The sequence below is a fragment of the Ruditapes philippinarum genome, unplaced genomic scaffold (assembly GCF_026571515.1).
Source record: "Ruditapes philippinarum isolate M1 unplaced genomic scaffold, ASM2657151v2 ctg3675_1_1_1_1, whole genome shotgun sequence".
Taxonomy (NCBI): Eukaryota; Metazoa; Mollusca; class Bivalvia; order Venerida; family Veneridae; genus Ruditapes; species Ruditapes philippinarum.
The window spans coordinates 240-21,302 of NW_026861057.1; the positions used below are offsets into that span (position 1 = coordinate 240).

Here is a 21,063-nt window from a genome sequence, read left to right on the forward strand (position 1 = left end):
ATTGCATTACACAGATGTACCAATTATATGTTAATGGCAGCATTTTACCTTGGATTGTGTAAAGAAAACTATTAATTTACATTCATGATTATATTGGAGAAAATTATCAATTTATCAGAAAACAATTAATTTAAATGAAAGTCAGACTGAAGAAAATGATCAGTCCACCCCAGTATAATTTTGAAATACAAGAAAATAATGTTTAATTTAGATACATATGTATAGAGATACACCTGGTGGAATCTTGTATGATTTGATTATTGCAGTTCAGTTTGTAAGTGTTGAAAATACAAATGTTTTTATTTTATTTTTTCAGGGACAAGTTATTCCCAGAGTCAGTCATACGAAATGTTATATACCAAATTTTACAAGGTTTAGCTTTCATGCATAAACATGGTAAGTTTGTTCTCTATCTGTCTTCCTTAAAATTTGTGCTGGTGCCCCTTACAGGTGAGGGGTTGTCTTTAATGGTTGAGGCATAAGAATTGCAGCCACCATTTATCCCTGCTTGATGGTAAGAGGTAACTGAAATAGTCTATGCATTTCTTAGCTCCAGCAGATGAGGCTGTTTTGTCCACTAGTGTTCCTTTAAGTTTATAACACCCAATGTTAGCCAAAACCATCTTTCCTGTTTCAGCAACCATATGACATAAACTGTGTTGGTGCGCTGTAAAACTAAAAAAAACAGAACTATTTATGCTCGTTACATGATACAGAAATGTTTTACTAGTTCATGATATTTGATTTTAACAAAAAATAATACTTATTTTATTCTAAATTGTTGAGTTAGAGTAAATATCTGCCAATGTAAAGCCACAAAAACGTTTGTAATGAGCACAATAGAGCTTGCATTCTTATTGTATAAAATGCCTTTTTGTGATATTTAGAGACTCTCGATGTCAAGAAAGTAAGTGTATTAAATAAAATATGTACGCTATTGGTCTTAATTTTAGTAGGTGTTGACCGATTGAATTTCTAATGTAATGCCATAAGAAAACCATAAGAAAACTAAATAAAAATGACTTTAAGCCAAATAAACATTGTGTTTATGTAGATATATTTATAGGAAGCCTAGTTTACAAGATTTTAATCTATAAGTTATATCTTTTAAGCTGTTCAATATTGACATTGTATATATACAGATATATACCATATTTCTTTACATACATGCTGTATTAGAACGCCTAATTGTATATATAAAATATTACGACTGACAGGGTCAGAGGATTTGAATGTGAGGAATTACAGTACATGACCAGAAGATCTTGTGATTAGACTGTTACTGTTAAAATAATAAGCATTATCTTGTAACAAAATATTGGTTGAAACAGTGCACTCAAAATGCCTGTACTAACTGTTCTGTTCAAACTTTGGCAGAGGATTGTTTTCTTCCTGTTATGATTTAATTATAAATAAAAAGAGTTGTCTTATGTGGTGCACTACAGAATTATGTATTATGAACTCGTCTTTTGTATTTCTATTTTCTATCAAAAATTAAATGCAGTTTTACATTTTAGCCTTCTTTAGGCCGGATAAACAAACATATTCCATATTGCAAAAAAATGCCAACATTTTTCCCAAAATGCTGTAAAATAATTCCCAAATAGACATTCATAAATTGGTATTGTTTTTGTTCTACCCTGCAGCTAACATAATTTCATGACTTGAAGTTGACTCACAACTGTTCCAGTTCTGAAAAGGGTGACAAATTAGGGCTGTACTTCAAAATATGTAGATATTGAAGTACTAAATTAGGCAACGAAAATTAAACAGACTTGTCGAAATGCATTTACATGCAGGGTGTCACAAACCTTTACTTCTGATTAGGGCATTATCACAGTCAGTTATAAGGGTTAGAAATTGAAAGTTTAATAGGAGTGCATAAGAAGTTGAAGTATGTCTAATCTTAGGCTTAGAGAAGTTTGAAGTAGACTAAATAATAGAAATGGGATTATAAAAATGTAAGTCTGCACTTCAATCTAATAAACCACTTACCATAAATTATCAGTGTGGCTTTGAATTTTGAATGTTAATGTCAGAATACGAAATTTACTTTAAACGTAAGCTTTTTAGCCTTATTATTATATGTTTACAGTACTAGCAACAGAGCTGAGTAATACTAGTCCCTGCAACAAGTATAAAGTCAAGCTTGTCTGCATTGTTAGGGGCATCATTTTAAGCACTTTCATATTGTATCTTTTATTAATAACTGTCAGTTTTTAAGCTAGGCAAGTCTAATGCGGAACTCAGAGCAGGTTAAAATTAAGGGAATCATACTAAGGGAATCAAACCAACCTTGCCTCACAGTTACTCCGAGTTTGTTGAAAAGAATGCTTTATCTTAGATTATAAACATAATATATCAAAATATGAGTGTCTAATGCTTCAAGCAGATAAGCTTATAATATTAAAAAAAAAGTTACTATAAAAAACGTTATCAAACTTAAGAAACGCCCCCCGTTAAAAAAGCTTCCTTTTTTCTAATATTTCAGTGCATTCCTCTTACCCAAAGCTGCTTATTCAAATAGAATAGCTCTAAATGTTTCAAGGAGTTTCTGTCAATTTGCCAAAATTCAACAAAACATGACTTCAATTTTACTAAGGATTTAATTATTTGATATAAGTGTAAAAGTTCAACACTGTAGGTTTTGTTTTTTTTATATAAAATAGAGACAAGGAAGTGAATATCTTATAACTCGTACGCTAAACTGACAATTATAAATGATTTTTATAATAAGGAGAATAATTTATAATTATTCTTGTAATACTGTATGTTTGTAACATCGCTTTTCATTTGCTAATTGTGATTTTTATATATTTTTATAAACATGGCTGCTGTCAGTTTATGAGGAAATCTTACTTTTTCTCTAAAAAGGGCGTTTGCTGTATTTATGCCCCCACAGAGTGGGAGCATATAGCGTTGCACTTGTCCGTCCTTCCGTCCGTACATCCGTCCGTCCGTCCATCTGTCCGTACGACCCGAAATCTTGTGAACGCAACTCCTCTTAAACCGGATGGCAGATTTTGCTAAAACTTTCAGGGATGAACAACCTTAATGTGTAGATGGTAGTAAAGGAAGGAATTTTCGCTGCGACCAAATTTAACAGAATTATGGCCCTTTGTTGATTTTTTCACAATATACCATGTAAAAATTTTGTGAACGCAACTCCTCTTAAACCGGATGGCAGATTTTGCTTAAACTTCCAGGGATGAACAACCTTAATGTGTAGATGGCAGTAAAGGAAGGAATTTTTGCTGTGACCAAATTTAACAGAATTATGGCCCTTTGTTGATTTTTTCACTATGTACTATGTAGAAATTTTGTGAACGCAACTCCTCTTTAACCGGATGGCAGATTTTGCTTAAACTTCCAGGGATGAACAACCTTAATGTGTAGATGGTAGTAAAGGAAGGAATTTTTGCTGCGACCAAATTTAACAGAATTATGGCCCTTTGTTAAAATTTTCACTATATACCATATACAGTCAAACTTGTATTAAGTGACCGCGCAAGGGAAACATCCAAAACGGTCACTTCATGAAACGGCATCTTAAGACAAAGCATGATATAAAAGTCAAAATTTATAGATGACATCTTTCTTATGCGGTTGGAATGTTTTTCAACATCATTTTTATATAAATGTTAATTAGTACGCTCCGATTATCTAAATGGATGCTTATGTAAAAAATATCTTTCTGATATTTATTGACAAAACAGTTTTGATCCATTACGTACATGTTTGACATTTTGTCGAGAATTTTTTAACTTCTCCGTTGTTTTTCCTTTACTCCAACACGAAAACCCTATTAGTGAAGTGCATTTTTTTCATTAGAAATAAACAACTACATCTTATTGTTACAATTAATTTAATTGCTGATCAAGTTCAAGGTCAATTTAATGCAGTCTAAATGTCAACAAGCGAAGCGTATACACCATCTCAGTAGGGGCGGAGCGTTGCATTGTTTTTTTGATATTATTGGATAATACACGTCACGCATATACTTAACTTCATTTGCATACGCTAAAACGGTTTGGGAAACAGAGTTTTTCACACGTTTATTTGTTGTGTTTGATTTTTGACACTTGTGACTTTACGAGGCGGCGTTCTTTAAAAACACAATTACTTGACGGTAAATGTGGTCGTTTAATGACAAGATTGATCTCAATTAGGTGACAAATTAGCGGTCGCTGGTCGCGTTGAGCAAAAGTCGCTTAATACATTAAAGATATAGAGAGAAAATGATCGGGGGGAATTTAAAGTGGTCGTTTAAGACAAAAGTCGCTTAATACACGTGGTCGCATGGGCAAGTTAGACTGTATATGATGTCGGTGGGGGCATCCGTGTCCTTTGGACACAGTTCTAGTTTGTGTATGTATTTGATAATAAACATTATAAAAGTATGTAGACCAATGAACACCTCACATTGATTCCACCATTGTCTACTATTATTAGCTAAATAGGGAGAGCATTGGTTTTATAATGCAAATGTTAACATAGAGCATTTTTTAAACTTTTTTCATATAGTAAGGTTAAAAGATTTGCTTAATCTTTTTCAGGTTTCTTCCATCGTGACTTGAAACCAGAAAATTTGTTGTGTTCAGGGCCTGACTGTTGTAAGATAGCAGATTTTGGTCTCGCACGTGAAATTCGATCTCGTCCACCTTATACAGACTACGTATCAACAAGATGGTTAGTATTATTATTGATTTAAATATTTCAAATATCATTAAATTGTCATGATTTGGAAGACAAGTTTAAATATCACAGCACATGGATTCCATAATTTAATAGTGAAATATTAATGCAGTGTAATAGAGCCTTTGTGACATGGATGCTAGGTACCAAAGAATTTTTCCTTGCAACTATTTTAGAGTCAGGCTAACATCACATTAATGTTTTGTTTACATTTTACACATACTATAAACATTAGCTGCTATAGTTTTGCACAATTAAATATTGTAATCACTTACATAAATAATTGATAGTTCCAGATTCAAAGCATTGCATGGTTTTGACAAAGTGATCAAAAATGAAAATATAAAGAATAAAAAAAATTCTTACTAACTTTGTAGAGAAAATATTTAAGACCATGATAAAAATATTGATAGTGTATTCATTTGCCTTATCTTAACAAAACACTTAATTATGTGACCTATAAAACCATATTGTATCTTCTTGGCAACACGCCAGATCATTTAATATTATCTTTATGTATAATATCTTACTTTTGTAATTTTTAGACCTCTGTGGCCTTGTGGCTAAGGTTCACAGATATTGAATCACTGGTAATTGATATGGAAGTTATGATTGTTTTTATGAGGAAACTATCCTGCTTATATGCAGACAATTTGTTGTTCTACTGGGGTGCCTACAAAAGCTATAAGGACTGGTACCAAAGAGTTTCTAGTAGGGTCACCAATGGGCTTCCTCCTTCAGTAAATCTAAACAGTGGCCATGGCCATATTACCCTTAAAATGTTTCACAAGAAACCTAATGAAAAATAAGAATTTTTGTAATTTGATAATGTTCAAAATACGATAGATTTTATCGTTATTTGTATGATATTATAGGTACAGAGCACCAGAAGTTTTGTTACGGTCAACAAATTACAACAGTCCTATAGATATCTGGGCAGTAGGTTGTATAATGGCAGAAATGTATACATTGAGACCACTGTTTCCAGGAAGCTCGGAAATAGATGAAATATTTAAAATATGTACAGTACTAGGAACCCCAAAGCAGGTAAGTCTAAAGTGATAATTTAAATGAACACAGAGACTATGAAACATACATAAGAGTTAATGTTATGAAACTTATTGTCAAATAATATTATGAAAATCATTGTTAAATTATTAATGAGAGAGTTTTTGTCTCCTTTTTTAGGACTAAGAGATCTCATGAATCATACAATGTTTAATAAGAATAGAGACCACTCATAATTTTATTGAGTTAATGCAGAGACTATAATGCTTAAAACACACATTATGATTTAGACTTTAATCAGTTAAGATTCAACTTGCTTTGGCAAAGTACACAAATGTAACAATATGTGAAGTTGATATATGTATGTCAGTTTATAGCCCTTATCCTACTGGTGGTATCAGGTTCTACCCATGCAAGCAGTGCAGACCAAGATCAGTCACCTTGTCCATGCATCATGGTCTGTACTGTTTGCTATTCAGTAAGTACACATTTTGAAAATGTAGCCCAAAAATGATGAATGGTTTTGTCAGGATTGAAAGATGGAAAAGTCTTATTTAAAATATAAAGTGGAAAAAAAGAGTTTGAAGATTTTGATGATATGTTTAAATCTTGTATATACAGGATGATTGGGATGAAGGTTTTAGACTCGCCTCTGCAATGAACTTCCGATGGCCACAATGTGTTCCCCAGAATCTGAAGACGTTGATACCAAATGCCAGTCAAGAGGCTATACATCTAATGAAAGACATGATGCATTGGAATCCACACAAAAGACCTACAGCAAGTCAGGTATACAACATTACTTATAATACTCTGCTTTTGTAATGTCAATTATCATTGGCTAATAGTTACGTTTATATAGTTTTATTTACACAACTGGTGTCAATTTTTGAAGAAACATCAAAATTATTTTGCTTTATTCTCTGTAAATTCATTTCCTGTTTGAAATATATACCTCATGGTTTAAATGTACACGTAAAGTTAAAATCATTTGTTTTGTTTCAGTGTTTAAGATATCAATATTTTCAAGTTGGCCAGAATCTTGGTACAGCCATGCCATCCCCTGCTCGTCCACCCGCTCAGCCCATTCACTCACAACCATCATACAAGCCCCCAGAGAAACCCAGTGTACCGTCCCCACAGCATCACATGACAAATAGACCGTTTCAGGAGAAGCCCACTATACCTAACCAACAACAACCATTGGTGCCAAATTATGCTCAGAAACAGCAACAAAACCAGGATATGGATGTAAGTTTATATTATCACGTACCCTTACAGCTTTTTCGACTCTAAAAAAGCTGTATTGCACCATCGTGTATATATTTTGCCAAGACGTCATTTGCAGTATTAGAATATAGCTTAAGGATGCGCTTAATATTAAGGCACATTACGAAAAGTGATTTTTTTTAAAGTGTAAACAGTTTTTATTTTGGATAAATGAGGCTCGCGTAAAAATTTTTTATTTAACTTGTTCAATAAGTTGAGTATTCAACCTACACTCAATATCCTCTATATATTGCCTTTTTTCGCTTGACAAAAAAAACTTTTTATAGAATTTGTTAGTTGATCAATTTTTTTTTCTGTTAAACTACAGCTCAATACAGTATACTATTTGGATAGTGTTAGCGATTTTCCCTAACTTTACTGAGTACCTGGGACTCAGTGCTAATAGATCTGTTACGTCCCAATTCAAATGGAACGAGTCCTCAATTACAAAAATGTCAATGTTTGCATAACTTCATAATACAATCAAATTTGATTTGTGACTGTTGATGTTCGCGGATACCATTGATAGGTTGGCCCAAAACGAGGCCGAGCACTTGCTCCTAGTCTACGTTTGGGATATAAATCTGCATTGCTAATGAGAAAGGAACAAATGAAAATGAGGTGAAAGTCAAGTTCTTATAATACAATTTATTTAAAGTGAATAGAAAATCATTTTCAAGCAGAGCAAAAAAACTTAAGAGAGAATTGACCAATTATCGGGGAAAAAGTGTTACATCCCAGGGACTCAACAGCCCTTTTTTTCTTTCCTCCCTGGCAATTTTAGAGAGTAAATTGATATGTTTACTCAGTAAACGCGAACACTGCAGCCTACGTCTTTAAAACTATTTGTGTCCCTTATATATTAACATGAGTAGTTAGAATATAAAAGTGAATTGAATTGATTTCTAGGATCCTTTCCAAATGTCTGTAACAAAGAAGCAGAGTGCAAGAAAACGTTGGGGTGGTGGAGTGTCAGACACGTGGGATGATTTCGATGACCTAGATTTCGGTGTTCCACGTAAACAAAAGGCGGCACCAGCAAAACCTTTGCCAGGTATCGGTGGTAAAAGAGAGGATAAGAAAGAAAATGCGTTTAATGATGACGAAGATGATTTCTTAGCGTAAGTTAATAGTATTTTTGATATGTTCTGCATTACAATGTTTTTTATAGTAAAATGTGCAGGACAGAAATATATATATAATTAAGATGTGAAACTTTTGTTAAATAATGTAGATTTGAATTTGCATGAATTTTAAGAATCTGAATGAATTTTAATGGCAAGTTATCAATCGTAGCATTGTGTTTAGGTTAGAATTAAGAACTTTTGTTAATGAACATTTGTTAGAAAATTTAAGTTTAACTTAACATTTAGCCTGCTGTCTGCAGCTCAATATACCCATGCAACCAGTGCAGACCAAGATCAGCTGGCACATCCATTTGTCCAGATCATAGTCTGCATTATTCCCTATTCAGTCAGTACATATTTTGAAATTTTCCCTTAAAAGGTTGAATGGTTTTGTCCAGATTGAAAGATGGCGAAGTCCAATAAAAATGTTTAGCGTGATAAGGGTTAAATATTTCTGCTAAAGTGCATTTGTTATTGAAATTAAATCATACCAAGTATTGTGTTAATTTACTTAAATGATATTTATTTCAATACATATATATATTTACCAGGAGTATATTAGGTAAGAAGTCATCAAAAGGTAATCAGAGGATACCTTCAGGCAGATCTCGAGAATCTTCAGCGAAACAACATTATCTCTCTAAAGCAAGATATTTACCAGGTACGTGGTTGTGATATCATATATAACCATTAATGAGCCGCGCCATGACAAAACCAACATAATGCGTTTGCGACCAGCATGGATCCAGACCAGCCTGCGCATCCGCACAGTCTGATCAGGATCCATGCTGTTCGCCTACAAACCTTATTGGAGTAGGTGAAACTGATAACTAACAGCATGGTTCCTGATCAGACTGTGTGGATGCGTGAGACGTGAGAAAATTGCAATATTTTTTAGAGCTCTTAGCACAAGTGAGAATGTGGATATTTTCTTAACCCAATGTAGATATTACTGATTAGACATTACTACAAAAAAAAAAAAAACAACAAAAAAACCTCACATTTTCTTTGTTTGATAAACAAACTTAGTATTTTTGTGCAGGAAACAGGTGCATAAATTAGATTTAACCTTAGACATTAAATGATTGCAAGATTGTTAAAAAAAAAAAACATTAACAAAGATTCAAGTTTAAAGTCATCTTTTCTATGTAAATTTTCAACAATTTGAATAAAGTAGTGATATTTGAATCAAGAAATATGCCACAAAGAATGAAACACAACTAATTTGAATGTAATCATAAAAATTTAAAATTTGCATCAAAGGAAAATGGCTTGCAAAGCTTTGTCACTCACACTATGAGTGATATACTGTGAGTAATAAGGATTTTATTTTACTGATAAATTTTAAAACCTAGTATAACATAGTTAGGACAAAATAAATATTTGTATTAGAATGACAAACAAAAAATGAATATATTTATGGAATGTTAGCGTGCATATATTTGGCTAAATAATTTCTATGAATTTTAAAAGACTAAGTAGCTAGAAATAGTTGTAAGTGATTGTTAACCATCAGATGATGTCAATATTTGTTATTGAAGAGTTCTAGATTTAGTCATTGCTCACTTTATTTAGTATTAAAGTGCATTAGAAGTGTGTTTTAGCCGTGCTTAAGTTAGATAACTTGTTGCTTATTAGGTATATCAGCACCATTTAATGAGAAACCTGGTGGTGCCGCTTTAATTACGGTCAAGGGTCATAAACCGGCGGTCGTTAAGCCCATTGAATACTGGACCAATCCTCAATCTGGTAAACAATGGTGCACATAGACTGGCTTACAGCATTTTATGTTTGATAGAAGATGGCATGCACACATTGTGAAAAATGGCTGAAAGATTGATATGTAGATGTTGTTAATGTTACAACAATAAAAATGAAATGAAATTTTGACATATACATGTAATATATTTTAAGGAAGAAGATTAGCTACATTCATTTCGTCTCAGAAATGGCAAGATCGTCTTCAAACAAAATTTTCATGATACATCCAGTGTTTTACTTGCTTTTTCTAAATTTCTTCATATACATCACCTTTCAGACCATTTCCTGTTTTGCAATCTTTGTTTCTGTACATAAAAACATCATCATATATTTTTCGTCATTGTTATTTTAATATTCTTACGTTTTGTAAAGTTGAGCACAAGGATAATTTATTACAGGATATCTTATCTGATATGACACATTTTAATTGCATCAAACTTGTTTTCATGATAACATCTGGATACTGTTTGCTTTTTATCAAAAAATGTAACTTGTGAGTTGACTTCAAAAATATATCTGCACTCACAGCTGTGATTTTTTTGATGTCCAAATGCATGATGATTAGATAGCTTTTGTTTTTAAATTCAGTCCGCAATTTTCATCTGCTCATTTCCGCAGTGTGTCAAGGTCATAGAACATTGTTAAAACTATGGTTGTTTGATAAATGTGTTAATTGGTGTATCTATTTCCATGTTTTGACCATACACTAGTAAGATTTGTTTGAACCTTTTCAAGTAACTGGAAAATATTTTTTATCATGTATTTTGGATGTGTGGGGAAGTTTGTCGTGATTTTCTTGTGGTAAAAATTCATGGGTAGTGTGAGTTGTTGGGAAAAATAGAAAGGTTTCTTTTTTCCTAAAAAATGATAATAACACCTTTGTTAAAAAAAAAACATAGTTTTTCCCAAGCTAATTTTTAAAAATAATTTAAAAAAATTTTGGAAAAAAGTACTAAATTTAAAAAAGAGTACAGGTTCAAATTTAAAAAGGTTTCATTTTAGATTAAAGATATTTTTCAGCATTTATCACCATATTTTTACTAACGCAGTGAGGGATTTTATGCATATTTGAACCTCGTTTTGGTAATTTACATGGATTTTAGTGCCATTTGCAATGTGTAAATTGCTTTTCTTGTTCATTGCACAATATTTTACTTCTAGATACATTTTTAAACTGTCCATGAACATTAGCATGAATCTGTAGGCATGCTGCTTCAACCAAATTTTACCAGATGCTAAGAATAATGTTGTATATTTGTCAAGGTTTTAGACAATTTTAGAAACCCAAAATATAGCATCTTGTCTCGTCTATTTATAGGAATAAACCCAAAGAGTAGTTCAAGGAAGGAATCAGGAGGACCAAGTCTAGGTCCAAGCACATGGGGCAGTCCAGCCATGAATAAACCTGGTGGTATGAACATTGGACGAGCAAATCAGGGTCAGATGGGTAATCAGGGATCTCCATCATATGTACCTTCATTCTTATCAAGTAATAAACCTAACAGTGAGTATCTACGTTATTGTTAAATATTTGTTCTTAACCTTTATGAATAAGCGTAAGTGCTATGTATAAATTTTGATATGTGAAAAGATTGATTTCCCAGCATTGGTTAACATTTCATGCATTTCAGGACAAATGCGTCTGCTTGCTTATAACTTTAAGTTTAAATGTCATAACTTGTGTGTTTCATGAAAATATTATTTGAAAAGTATGTTAACCATTTTATTTTAAGATTAAACTCTTGTACAATTGTTGTCATACTTTATTTTCACAGATTATTCAAATGTAAGTTGGAAACGAGCACAGCCTGCACCTTTATCATTAAACAAGAATTCTGCCGGCTACAGACAACCTGTGGGCGGGGCAGCAGCTGGCAGAACAGATTGGGCAGCTAAGTATGTACCTTATCAATAAAGCACTATATAGTGGTGGGTCTTGACCTGCTAATGCCATCAATAGACGGTTAATGAACCTTTGTTCTTGCATTAAGGACGTTTTCAGGAGTTTTCATATAGACATATAGGCAAAATTAAAACTGTACAATAGAATTTCTTTAAACTTGGCATGTTGTTAGAATATGATAACAGAAACATTTAAAGCGAAAAAAAAAAATGGGGTCACCCTTATGGTAACCTGCCTCTGAATCAGAATTTTTTACTCATTTGAGGTCATTTCAAAGGCAGATAACTGATAATACTTAAATGAATTCTTGTTTTTACTTCTGGATTATGTTTTTCTTTTTTATTGTTGAGTACAATACATAATTACATGCAATTCCCTGTTAATTTTTTTCAATGAAAAATGTGCTTTATTAATTATCATAATTATCATTAATTGATTTATGTATCGTAACGTCTGTAGGCATACATGGTAAACAGTCATTATTCTAGTTATGTATACCTATATTCCAGTGTTTGGTCAACTTAGTATGGCTGTCATTCTCAAATAAGTGAGGAAAACATTTAAATTTACTTTTGCTTACTTATTTTTCTTTAAGAGAAAATATTTCATAGGAACAGTTAAAGGGGAGTAACTGCTACAATTGTCTGAAAATAAGTATGTGTTTCATGTTATTGAAAGGATTTTTCAGAAGTGAAATTTGTTAATTATTTTATTTTTTGACAAACTTTTTGCTTAAGAAAATACACAAACATCTATTCTAGACACTATAAGAGAATTTCGGAAATAAGCAAAGAAGGCCACAACAACACACTGGTCGTTCTTATTCTGTACAATATGCATTTACATGTCAGTACATAATTATGGTTCATTCATCCCATAGTCCTAGATATCCCTCATTTATTACATGCTTTTCGGTGGTTTATAGAAATTTATCAGTGATATAAAACTGATAACTTCACTGTTTTGAATTTAAGCCCCACAGTACTGGAAACCAACCTAATAACGTGACATTGTAAATGACGTCATGTTGTATTATTATTTGGCGCGCTTTTCATTTAGTACTAGGTTTAATGTCTTTTTAAAAGGTTTCTTTACATATAATTAAAAGGAAATTTGTTTAGTTTAGTGTAAGATCGAAATATATTTCACTTTGTGAAATACCAAAAGTTCATATTTCATTCGTGGCTGCGCCACTTGTGAAATATACTATACCTTTTGGTGCTCACTCGGTTAAATATATTCCAATCTTACACTGAACTAAACAAATATCCTCTATATAAAATGCACAGTCAACAACTAAGTTATCGAATGTTAATTGGTGATTTCAAAATTTGTTATACTCGAAATATTTGCATGAATAATAAATTTATATATGTATTATGTAGTATTAGCAGATTGGAATAGCCTTATAGTCATACAAATGTACACTGTTTTCCTCCCCATAATTGTTCTTGCATGAAAAGGAAAATGTATCTGGATTTTGAGTGATTTTTGATACAATATTGCATAGTATATGAATCAGATGTATCCTTGGTGTTTATCTTTGTGCATATTTGAACTATGTACTGTGCTATATTATAACATAAAGCACTCGAAATGCAGATATATTTCCTTATTCTGATGGAAGAATTTATTCAATTATGATGTGCCATGCATGATTTTATAATGTTTCAAATTTAGTTATCATTTTTTTCTTTTTATTTTACAGGTACTTGAAATCTTGATAACTTCATTCATCAAGGGACACAACTCTACTCAACATTCATTATTTCTGTGTAAACTGGGTAGTCATTATCTGAGTTATCTCTCTTTGGAAAAGAAAAATTGGAACTTCGACGGAAATTAAGTTTTGATGTAATGTAATTGAAAATAAGATCTTTGAGAGTTTATCTGAGGGAAATAAAAACTATTGGTTTTATGTTTACCATAACAAACAGACAATCTTGTAGGATGCATTTCATGTAATGTTTTAAACTTTGTGTATTTTCACACGACTTCCAACATGGCAGTTGTTTGTCCTTTATTTTTTAAAAAAAGTTTATTATAATATGTGTAAAAATTATTGATGCATGTATATATTGTTAAAGACAAAATATATTTAAACTGTGATTTGTTTTTATTGTTTTTAATCATGTTTTGATTGAAGAAATTTGACGATTTTTGCCTGTGATGTCAATAGGTCAGTTTAATTATTTTACACCATTTTATAAAGTAAATCTCTTGCCTTTAGTTGCCAAATCACCATAAATGAGGTACATTAACATGCAGATTCAAGTACCACCTTATCGTAGCAATGAGTTAACTCATTTTAAATTATGTAAGGAGTTAAACCATTACTGCACTAAGGTGATGGTATAATGTTGTAGATAATTCTTACATGTAAAAACCATTATTTACAACAAAATTTCGATGTGCTAATTCTCTTATATTTTCAATGTATTATATATTGATATACATAATATGATCTTTTCAAAGTTTCATTTTATATGCAATTGAAATTGATAAAGAAAAAGTATTCAAAATTTTGACCGCATTTAATTTGTTTCATATATGGTGTGGCTTGCTTTTAATTTAATTTTAGTCGTTTTTGCTGAAACATCTTTCTGATGTATATTAGTATATGTAATTATTTATAAAATAATAGCTCAGAAAGTGTTACTATCAACTGTAAAAGACTAGATGATGAAAAAAATTTGCCGACTTTAGGTTGAAAAAAAAAAAAGTTTTGCAGTATATTGACTCAATGTGCTTATTATTAAACAGAAAAAAAACTTGGTAATAATTTGTTTGTTGTACATTAAATGTACTCTATTTTATGTTTACTCTAATCCAATTGTGCCAGCGTTAAAATAAAAACCTGTAGTATAGTTATTTGTTGAAGTACTGGGGCCAAGGTTATAAAGAAATGAGCCGCGTCACAACAAAACCAACAAAGTGCATTTGCGACCAGCATGGATCCAGACAGTCTGATCAGGATCCATGCTGTTCGCTGTCAGTTTCTCCACTGGTAATAGAGTTGATAAGCAAACAGCATGGATCTTGATCAGACTGCGCGGATGCCCAGGCTGGTCTGGATCCATGCTGGTCGCAAACCCACTATGTTTGTTTTGTCGTGCAGCAGCTCAAATATTCTAATCTCAAACTCATATCTCAGGTATTTGACTGGTCAGAAACACACACAGAATGTGAATTGACCAATGAAAATCCTGAGATTCGAGCTTGATCTTATGAAAAGGTTTTATAACCTAAGACCCTGGTGTACATTATGTTAGCTCATATACATGTACAGGGAATGTTGACACATTCACCTGAAGTTTGTAAAGACACATGAAAGTTTTAGCTGCAGTATCTGCATTTCATACTTACATGTTTATCTTTTGTTTTCAGTCTCATTTCTGTGTAGGTGTACATATATTTGGTAATTTTATGTATCTAATTTAGGTTGAAATAGTGTTTTAATTGTAAACAATTGAAGTTATTCTGATAAGTGACAAAGTCACACATGCAAATATTAGATGTGTATTTTTTTACATTTAGGCTGGACAGAGAAATATTTGGTCCTGATAGTAAAGTAAGGCCAACTGTAAAATGACTTGGACTGAAGTGCCTAATATGTTTATATTATATAACCCATTGCTGTTGGGTTATATAATGTTTCAGTCATTTATACCTGGCCATATAAATGGTCAAATGTCTTAACAACAAATTTATGATACTACAGAATTGTTTTCCTTGATTGAAATAATAAATAAAAAATTAAGTCTTAAATTTGCAGCTGCAGTGTACCATATATTCTTTAATTAATGCCCCCTTTGGGGAAAATGAAATGCCCATGGGGCATTTGTTAGAGAATATATGGTATATATATCAGTGTTGGAATTGACCAATGAAAATCAATGTTTCAAATGTACATAAAGATAACAGTGTCTGTAGTGTTAAATTTCAATATCTTAACAGTGCTTAATTATTTATTTATTTATTAAAATTGAACACAAAAAAATTATTAAACTAAAAAAAAACTGTTTATTCTAAATGAATTATGAATCATTTTTCTTGGGGCACTAGTACAGTGTTCATATAATCAATGAATTATTTCTGTTTTATTTTATGTTTTATTTTCGTGTATAATCTGTATTTAGACCCATTTACTTTTGAATTATTTTGTGTTGATAACAGATAGTACTGAGTATTTTATGTAAGTTAAAAGTTACATGACTAAAAGGAAATTTTCAAACTCATTTTGATATAGATAGGAATGATGAAAAAGTATGTGTGTTACTTGTTTATGAAAAAAATGTGTACAGATGAAATTGTGTGTTAATAAATGAATAACTTGTTTATGATGTTGCAACATGACTGTTTATTAATACAAAATGCTTCATTAGTGAAGAGATGGTCAGTTAGTCTGTGATATGTATGTAATTACCAAGTTTTTAATTTTTATTTCATATTGTTTTGGTAAGATGATGATGTGTAAAACAACAAAAGGTTCAAAGCAAAATGTTATTTTCATTCACAGAATTCACTCTCATATATAATATACACAATATACTCTCATTTATTTAGAACATATCAAGTTGGGATTTTATTTTCCTCGTATATCATATACTGCATCACTTTTCTTGTTTGTACATGTATTTCTATGGGTTTTTTTTAAACACAACTTGAGACAGAGGAAACATGTTTGTTTTAAGTGAGAATATAGGTTTTATTTCATTGAGCGGTGAAATAATAAAAAGGAATATTGCATATGTGTATCACATATGAGATGGGATGAAAAATTTCAAGTTAAATTTTTTAAAATTAACTGGTTAAATTAAAAAATATCCCTCTATTTCTTGATAAAATTTATATACACATGTGCATGTATTGCCAATAATATAAGCTATTAGTATTCAATAGCAAGTTTGAAATCCCTTTACATCACACCATTTTTCTCATTGCCCATAACTTACAATAATTAATGTATTTTGTTACACTGAGTCCGTCCAGAAAGGATATCTCGTACATTTTAATCAACCATTTTAGTCATTATTTATGAATTAACAATGCTTTCACCTTTGAAATTGTTCTTTACCTTTTCAGGAAAAAATGAATGGCTGTTTTCAATTTCTTTTTCAAGGGACACAAATCAGTACTTGGAAAAGTTTATATGTTAGTATACAAAATAAAATAACATAAGTGTTTGAATAATGTGATTTACATGTATATAAATAAATAAACATTGAAAAGTTTTTTCTTTTTAAACAAAAAAAAAAGTCAATTTCAGCTTTATCATTTTATGCGTAGAATTCTTATTAGCCTTTTTTTAGTAGCAAGATTTGAGTTCATTTCATATGTTATATTTTTTTAAAATCATCATAATTACAAAGCATGTTTTTTATTGTATTAATGACCTCAACTCTGGTATAAATGGTTGTATATATATTATATAGTTTTTATGACTTTTTTTCAACATGACAATGTTACACTCTGACATCACAAGAGAACAAACTGTTATACCGTTGTAAACACATTACAATAGAAAAATAAAAGAAATAAAAAGTGCCTCAAATTTTGTGTCTTTTTTCTTTTTTTTTGTACCTATACATGTATATAACAGTCCTATTAAAGTGACTGCAATATATTCTAGCATTCTGAAGTTTAGACAGGAAATTAAAAAAAAAATATTGATCTTAAATGTGTCCATACAACAAAGATTGCTCAACATGTTACATTTTTAGCTTGGTGTACAACCATCACAATTGTTGCACGTGACACATCCGGATCCTTGTTGACAGAATAGAAAGTAGACACACACAATCTGACCTCTGACCTTCAAGTGCAACCTTCACCTTGAGTAGGTTAGAACATGGTTCTTGCATAGTTAAACATGGTTCTTGCAAGGTTAGAACATGGTTCTTGCATGGTGAGAACATGGTTCTTGCATGGTTAGAACATGGTTCTTGTAAGGTTAGAATATGGTTCTTGCATGGTGAGAACATGGTTCTTGCATAGTTAGAACATGGTTCTTGCATGGTGAGAACATGGTTCTTGCATAGTTAGAACATGGTTCTTGCATGGTTAGAACATGGTTCTTGCATGGTTAGAACATGGTTCTTGCATGGTTAGAACATGGTTCTTGCATGGTTAGAACATGGTTCTTGCATGGTTTTAGAACATGGTTCTTGCATAGTTAGAACATGGTTCTTGCATGCAACACATTGATTGTGGTAGAGGTATTTACCTAATATTTAGTCAATCCATAAAGAAATGACAAGAGTTATAAGGCATTAAGTACAACCTTGACTTATAACAAAGGGGATTCTTGTAATGTTTTCAAAAAATCATTTTATAAGGACCTGGTGAAAAGTTCTAAAATCTGAATGGATGACAAAACTTGCTTTGTTAAAAACATATTTTGACTAAAACAACCCCTTGAAACATTAGTCCTCACAAAGCTGTTTCATTATCCAACATGTGTTTGACACTCATGAATATTTATTAGCTTACATAAATGTTTGTTTTGCTTACTTGCTACTCTTAATGAATCTAACTTTATTGTTCCACTTATCAATATAATTATGTGACACTGGTATTAATTTTATTTGCTGTGCTTGCAAATATTGAATTGCAGCACTCACAAATTTTTATTTGTTGCACTTATAAATAATTAATAGCTACACCTATACTGAGTAATTATTTAAATCAAATTGAATTTACTATTCATTTATGGTATAGGTAATAATCCAAGCCTTAAAGGCAGGAGCTACGAACCAACTCCGGGGAAGGTTGGGTGTAGGGATAGTGATTCTGCTTGGCAGTTTTTATTATGGTACACAGCTATTCCAGTAATTGTATGACTGTGTTCCTTCTTTATTTATATAAGTCTTAGTGGACCTTTGAATAATATATTAGCGACGTCATCAGGGGTCTAGTAACTGCCTGAGCGGGTACTATTATGTTTTTGCCAGACTGCTAGAATTAATCTGGGTATAACTGCAGGAAATATTTAACAAAACGTGCAATTTATGTGCTCCAGTCCCTTAAATATGTCTGTGGGATGACTGATTGGTCACTTTTATTCTGAGGCCTTTAGTGCTGTGTAAAATAATGACAAAATATTAATATATTTTACAGCTGCATGCCTCCGGGTTTGTTCTGAAGGCTAGTGGTGATCTGAATAGGTCTACTACAATATTGAATCTGCATGGCCAGCCTGCTCATCTGTGTCAATCTCGAGTATTTTAAAGTCATAAAACTCAAAGTAGGACAAATTAACAAAATAATCTAAATACTTGAGAGGAATCGATTTTAACAATTTTTGTAAAAGTATTAGTCACCATATGTTCATTCCTAAAAGTTTTACTAAAAATCTACCAAGAGGCTGAGGGGGTAATGTCCTGTAACTGTTTTTCTATTCTTAGCTCTTACCACAATCTGTTTCAGAAGATCTGATGATCATTCCTGTAGTTTAATCTTGGGGGTTTAGGAGATATTGTTCAACTAAAATGACATTGTCAGAGCCATCTGATAGCAATAATTGACTTTCAGCCATATAATTATGCTCAAGTGAGCTAAATTTTACATTTGAATCAGCTATGTAAGTCACTTTGTCACTTAGCTTTTTCCTTTCAGATTGTTATATATTTTATTTTTAAATAAGAACGGAATTTCAATTGTAAACTTATTCCAAAGAATGAGGTAAAAGAAACTAAAAATGATGCAGGTTAAAAAAACAGTGGTCTGAAAGTGTACCCTTCAATTTGGTGTCAAAGTCTACATCCTCATAAAATAAATTTGTTGACTGTAAACGCAGGAATAATGCATCAGACAGATAGGTGATACTGTCTGTGAACAATAAATTACATCCTAGGGAATTTATTTACATTAGCTATGCAATTTCTAGAAAGTTGGTTTTTTATGTGTTGCAAGTATAATTGGTTATTAACGGCAACCTTGCCACTTTGCGAGGCCCCTGTGAATAAATTCTCTAATCAATTGAAAATTGATATGATATAACATAGCGATAGGAAAACATCACAGAATATCATGCCCACTGAACAGAATATTTTAAATTTTGTTTATGAAAGAACTTCTCACTAAAGTACTAACTTAACTTACGGTACTTAGACTAACACGGCCCAACAATTGCTCTTCATTTTATGTGAATATTTATTTCATAAGCTTTTTATCTTTTGGTGTCCTATTATCATTTAAAAAAAACAAACAACCCAGAACTTTTATATCATGAAGCTGAACCATTTTAAATGCTACATCAGTTCTTTGGTTATTTGAATATTTAAATAGTTTATATAATATTTTTTATGGAAGTCTGTATACCACTCTTTGTTTGTTACCTTTAAAGCACATTATTTCACATTCACTGCTTACTTTCTACCAATGATAAGCATCTAACTTGCTAAGTATTTGCCCCTTCTGAACAAGGAAAAAAATTTAATTTCCAAGGCATAAGGAGCCCTTAACCTGTAGGATTTCTTAAAGTGGACCCGTTTCATTAATGTAAAATTGAACTTTCACTGATTTTTGTTATAATTGAGTGCAACTTTGTAATTAATGGATGAATTATCTTCATACTTGTACATGGACAATATAACCCTATGGAAAAGTCCTTCTAAATGTTTGAACTGACCTTGACCATCAGCTTATCTTGACCATCAGCTTATAAATTTCTTGAAACAATCCCAGCAACTTTAACTGATTTGGTGACTATCATGAGAATAAGAGTTCACTTTACTTACATATTTAATGAAACATATACCTAGACAGCCAATCACATTACTATAGTGACTGTATCACTATTTATCAACAGAGCACGGATGTACCTACACCTCTAGCATCCCCAGGTGACCCAGTCTAATTTAACATTATCAAATATTCATTATGTTTGTGATAGAATTTCACATTCGAAATTAATTTTTCATTGTTCCATCCAAACGGATGTCATGCTTATCTGGGTGGATCCAGTCAGGTTGCCTCTGTGGGATACTTTTATTTATGACGGCCTTCTATCGGAATTGTTTGGTTGTTTATTCATGTAAATTTATACCTGGCACAGATCTATCCTAATCATAAAAAGTGATTGGTTCATCAATGTTAAACCTTTGTTTACTTAATTATATTGTTCTTGTACAAACTTCAAAAGCACATTAATTTTTCCTCAGAAACATATAATTTTTTCTTTCTATAGAAAAGTAAAATATGAGTTTTTTATAATGTTTAAATAATGTTTTTAAGAGCATCCCCTGAAGAAAGTAGAACTGCATGCGAAATTATTTGTCATAAAAACAGTAAAATGTA

General features: G+C 31.6%; 1 protein-coding gene across 1 annotated transcript; it reads left to right on the plus strand.

The window, feature by feature from the left end:
- Nucleotides 1-316: 316 nt before the first annotated feature.
- On the plus strand, nt 317-17,310 carry LOC132714383 (serine/threonine-protein kinase MAK-like; the record flags this gene model as incomplete). Its single annotated transcript, XM_060697245.1, is given in 10 exon segments — nt 317-396; nt 4,557-4,689; nt 5,571-5,742; nt 6,325-6,492; nt 6,709-6,954; nt 7,882-8,093; nt 8,651-8,760; nt 11,179-11,364; nt 11,636-11,756; nt 13,472-17,310. Coding segments are annotated over 10 exon segments (1,444 nt in total), but the record flags the coding sequence as incomplete, so codon positions are not given.
- Between the last annotated feature and the right edge of the window lie 3,753 nt (nt 17,311-21,063).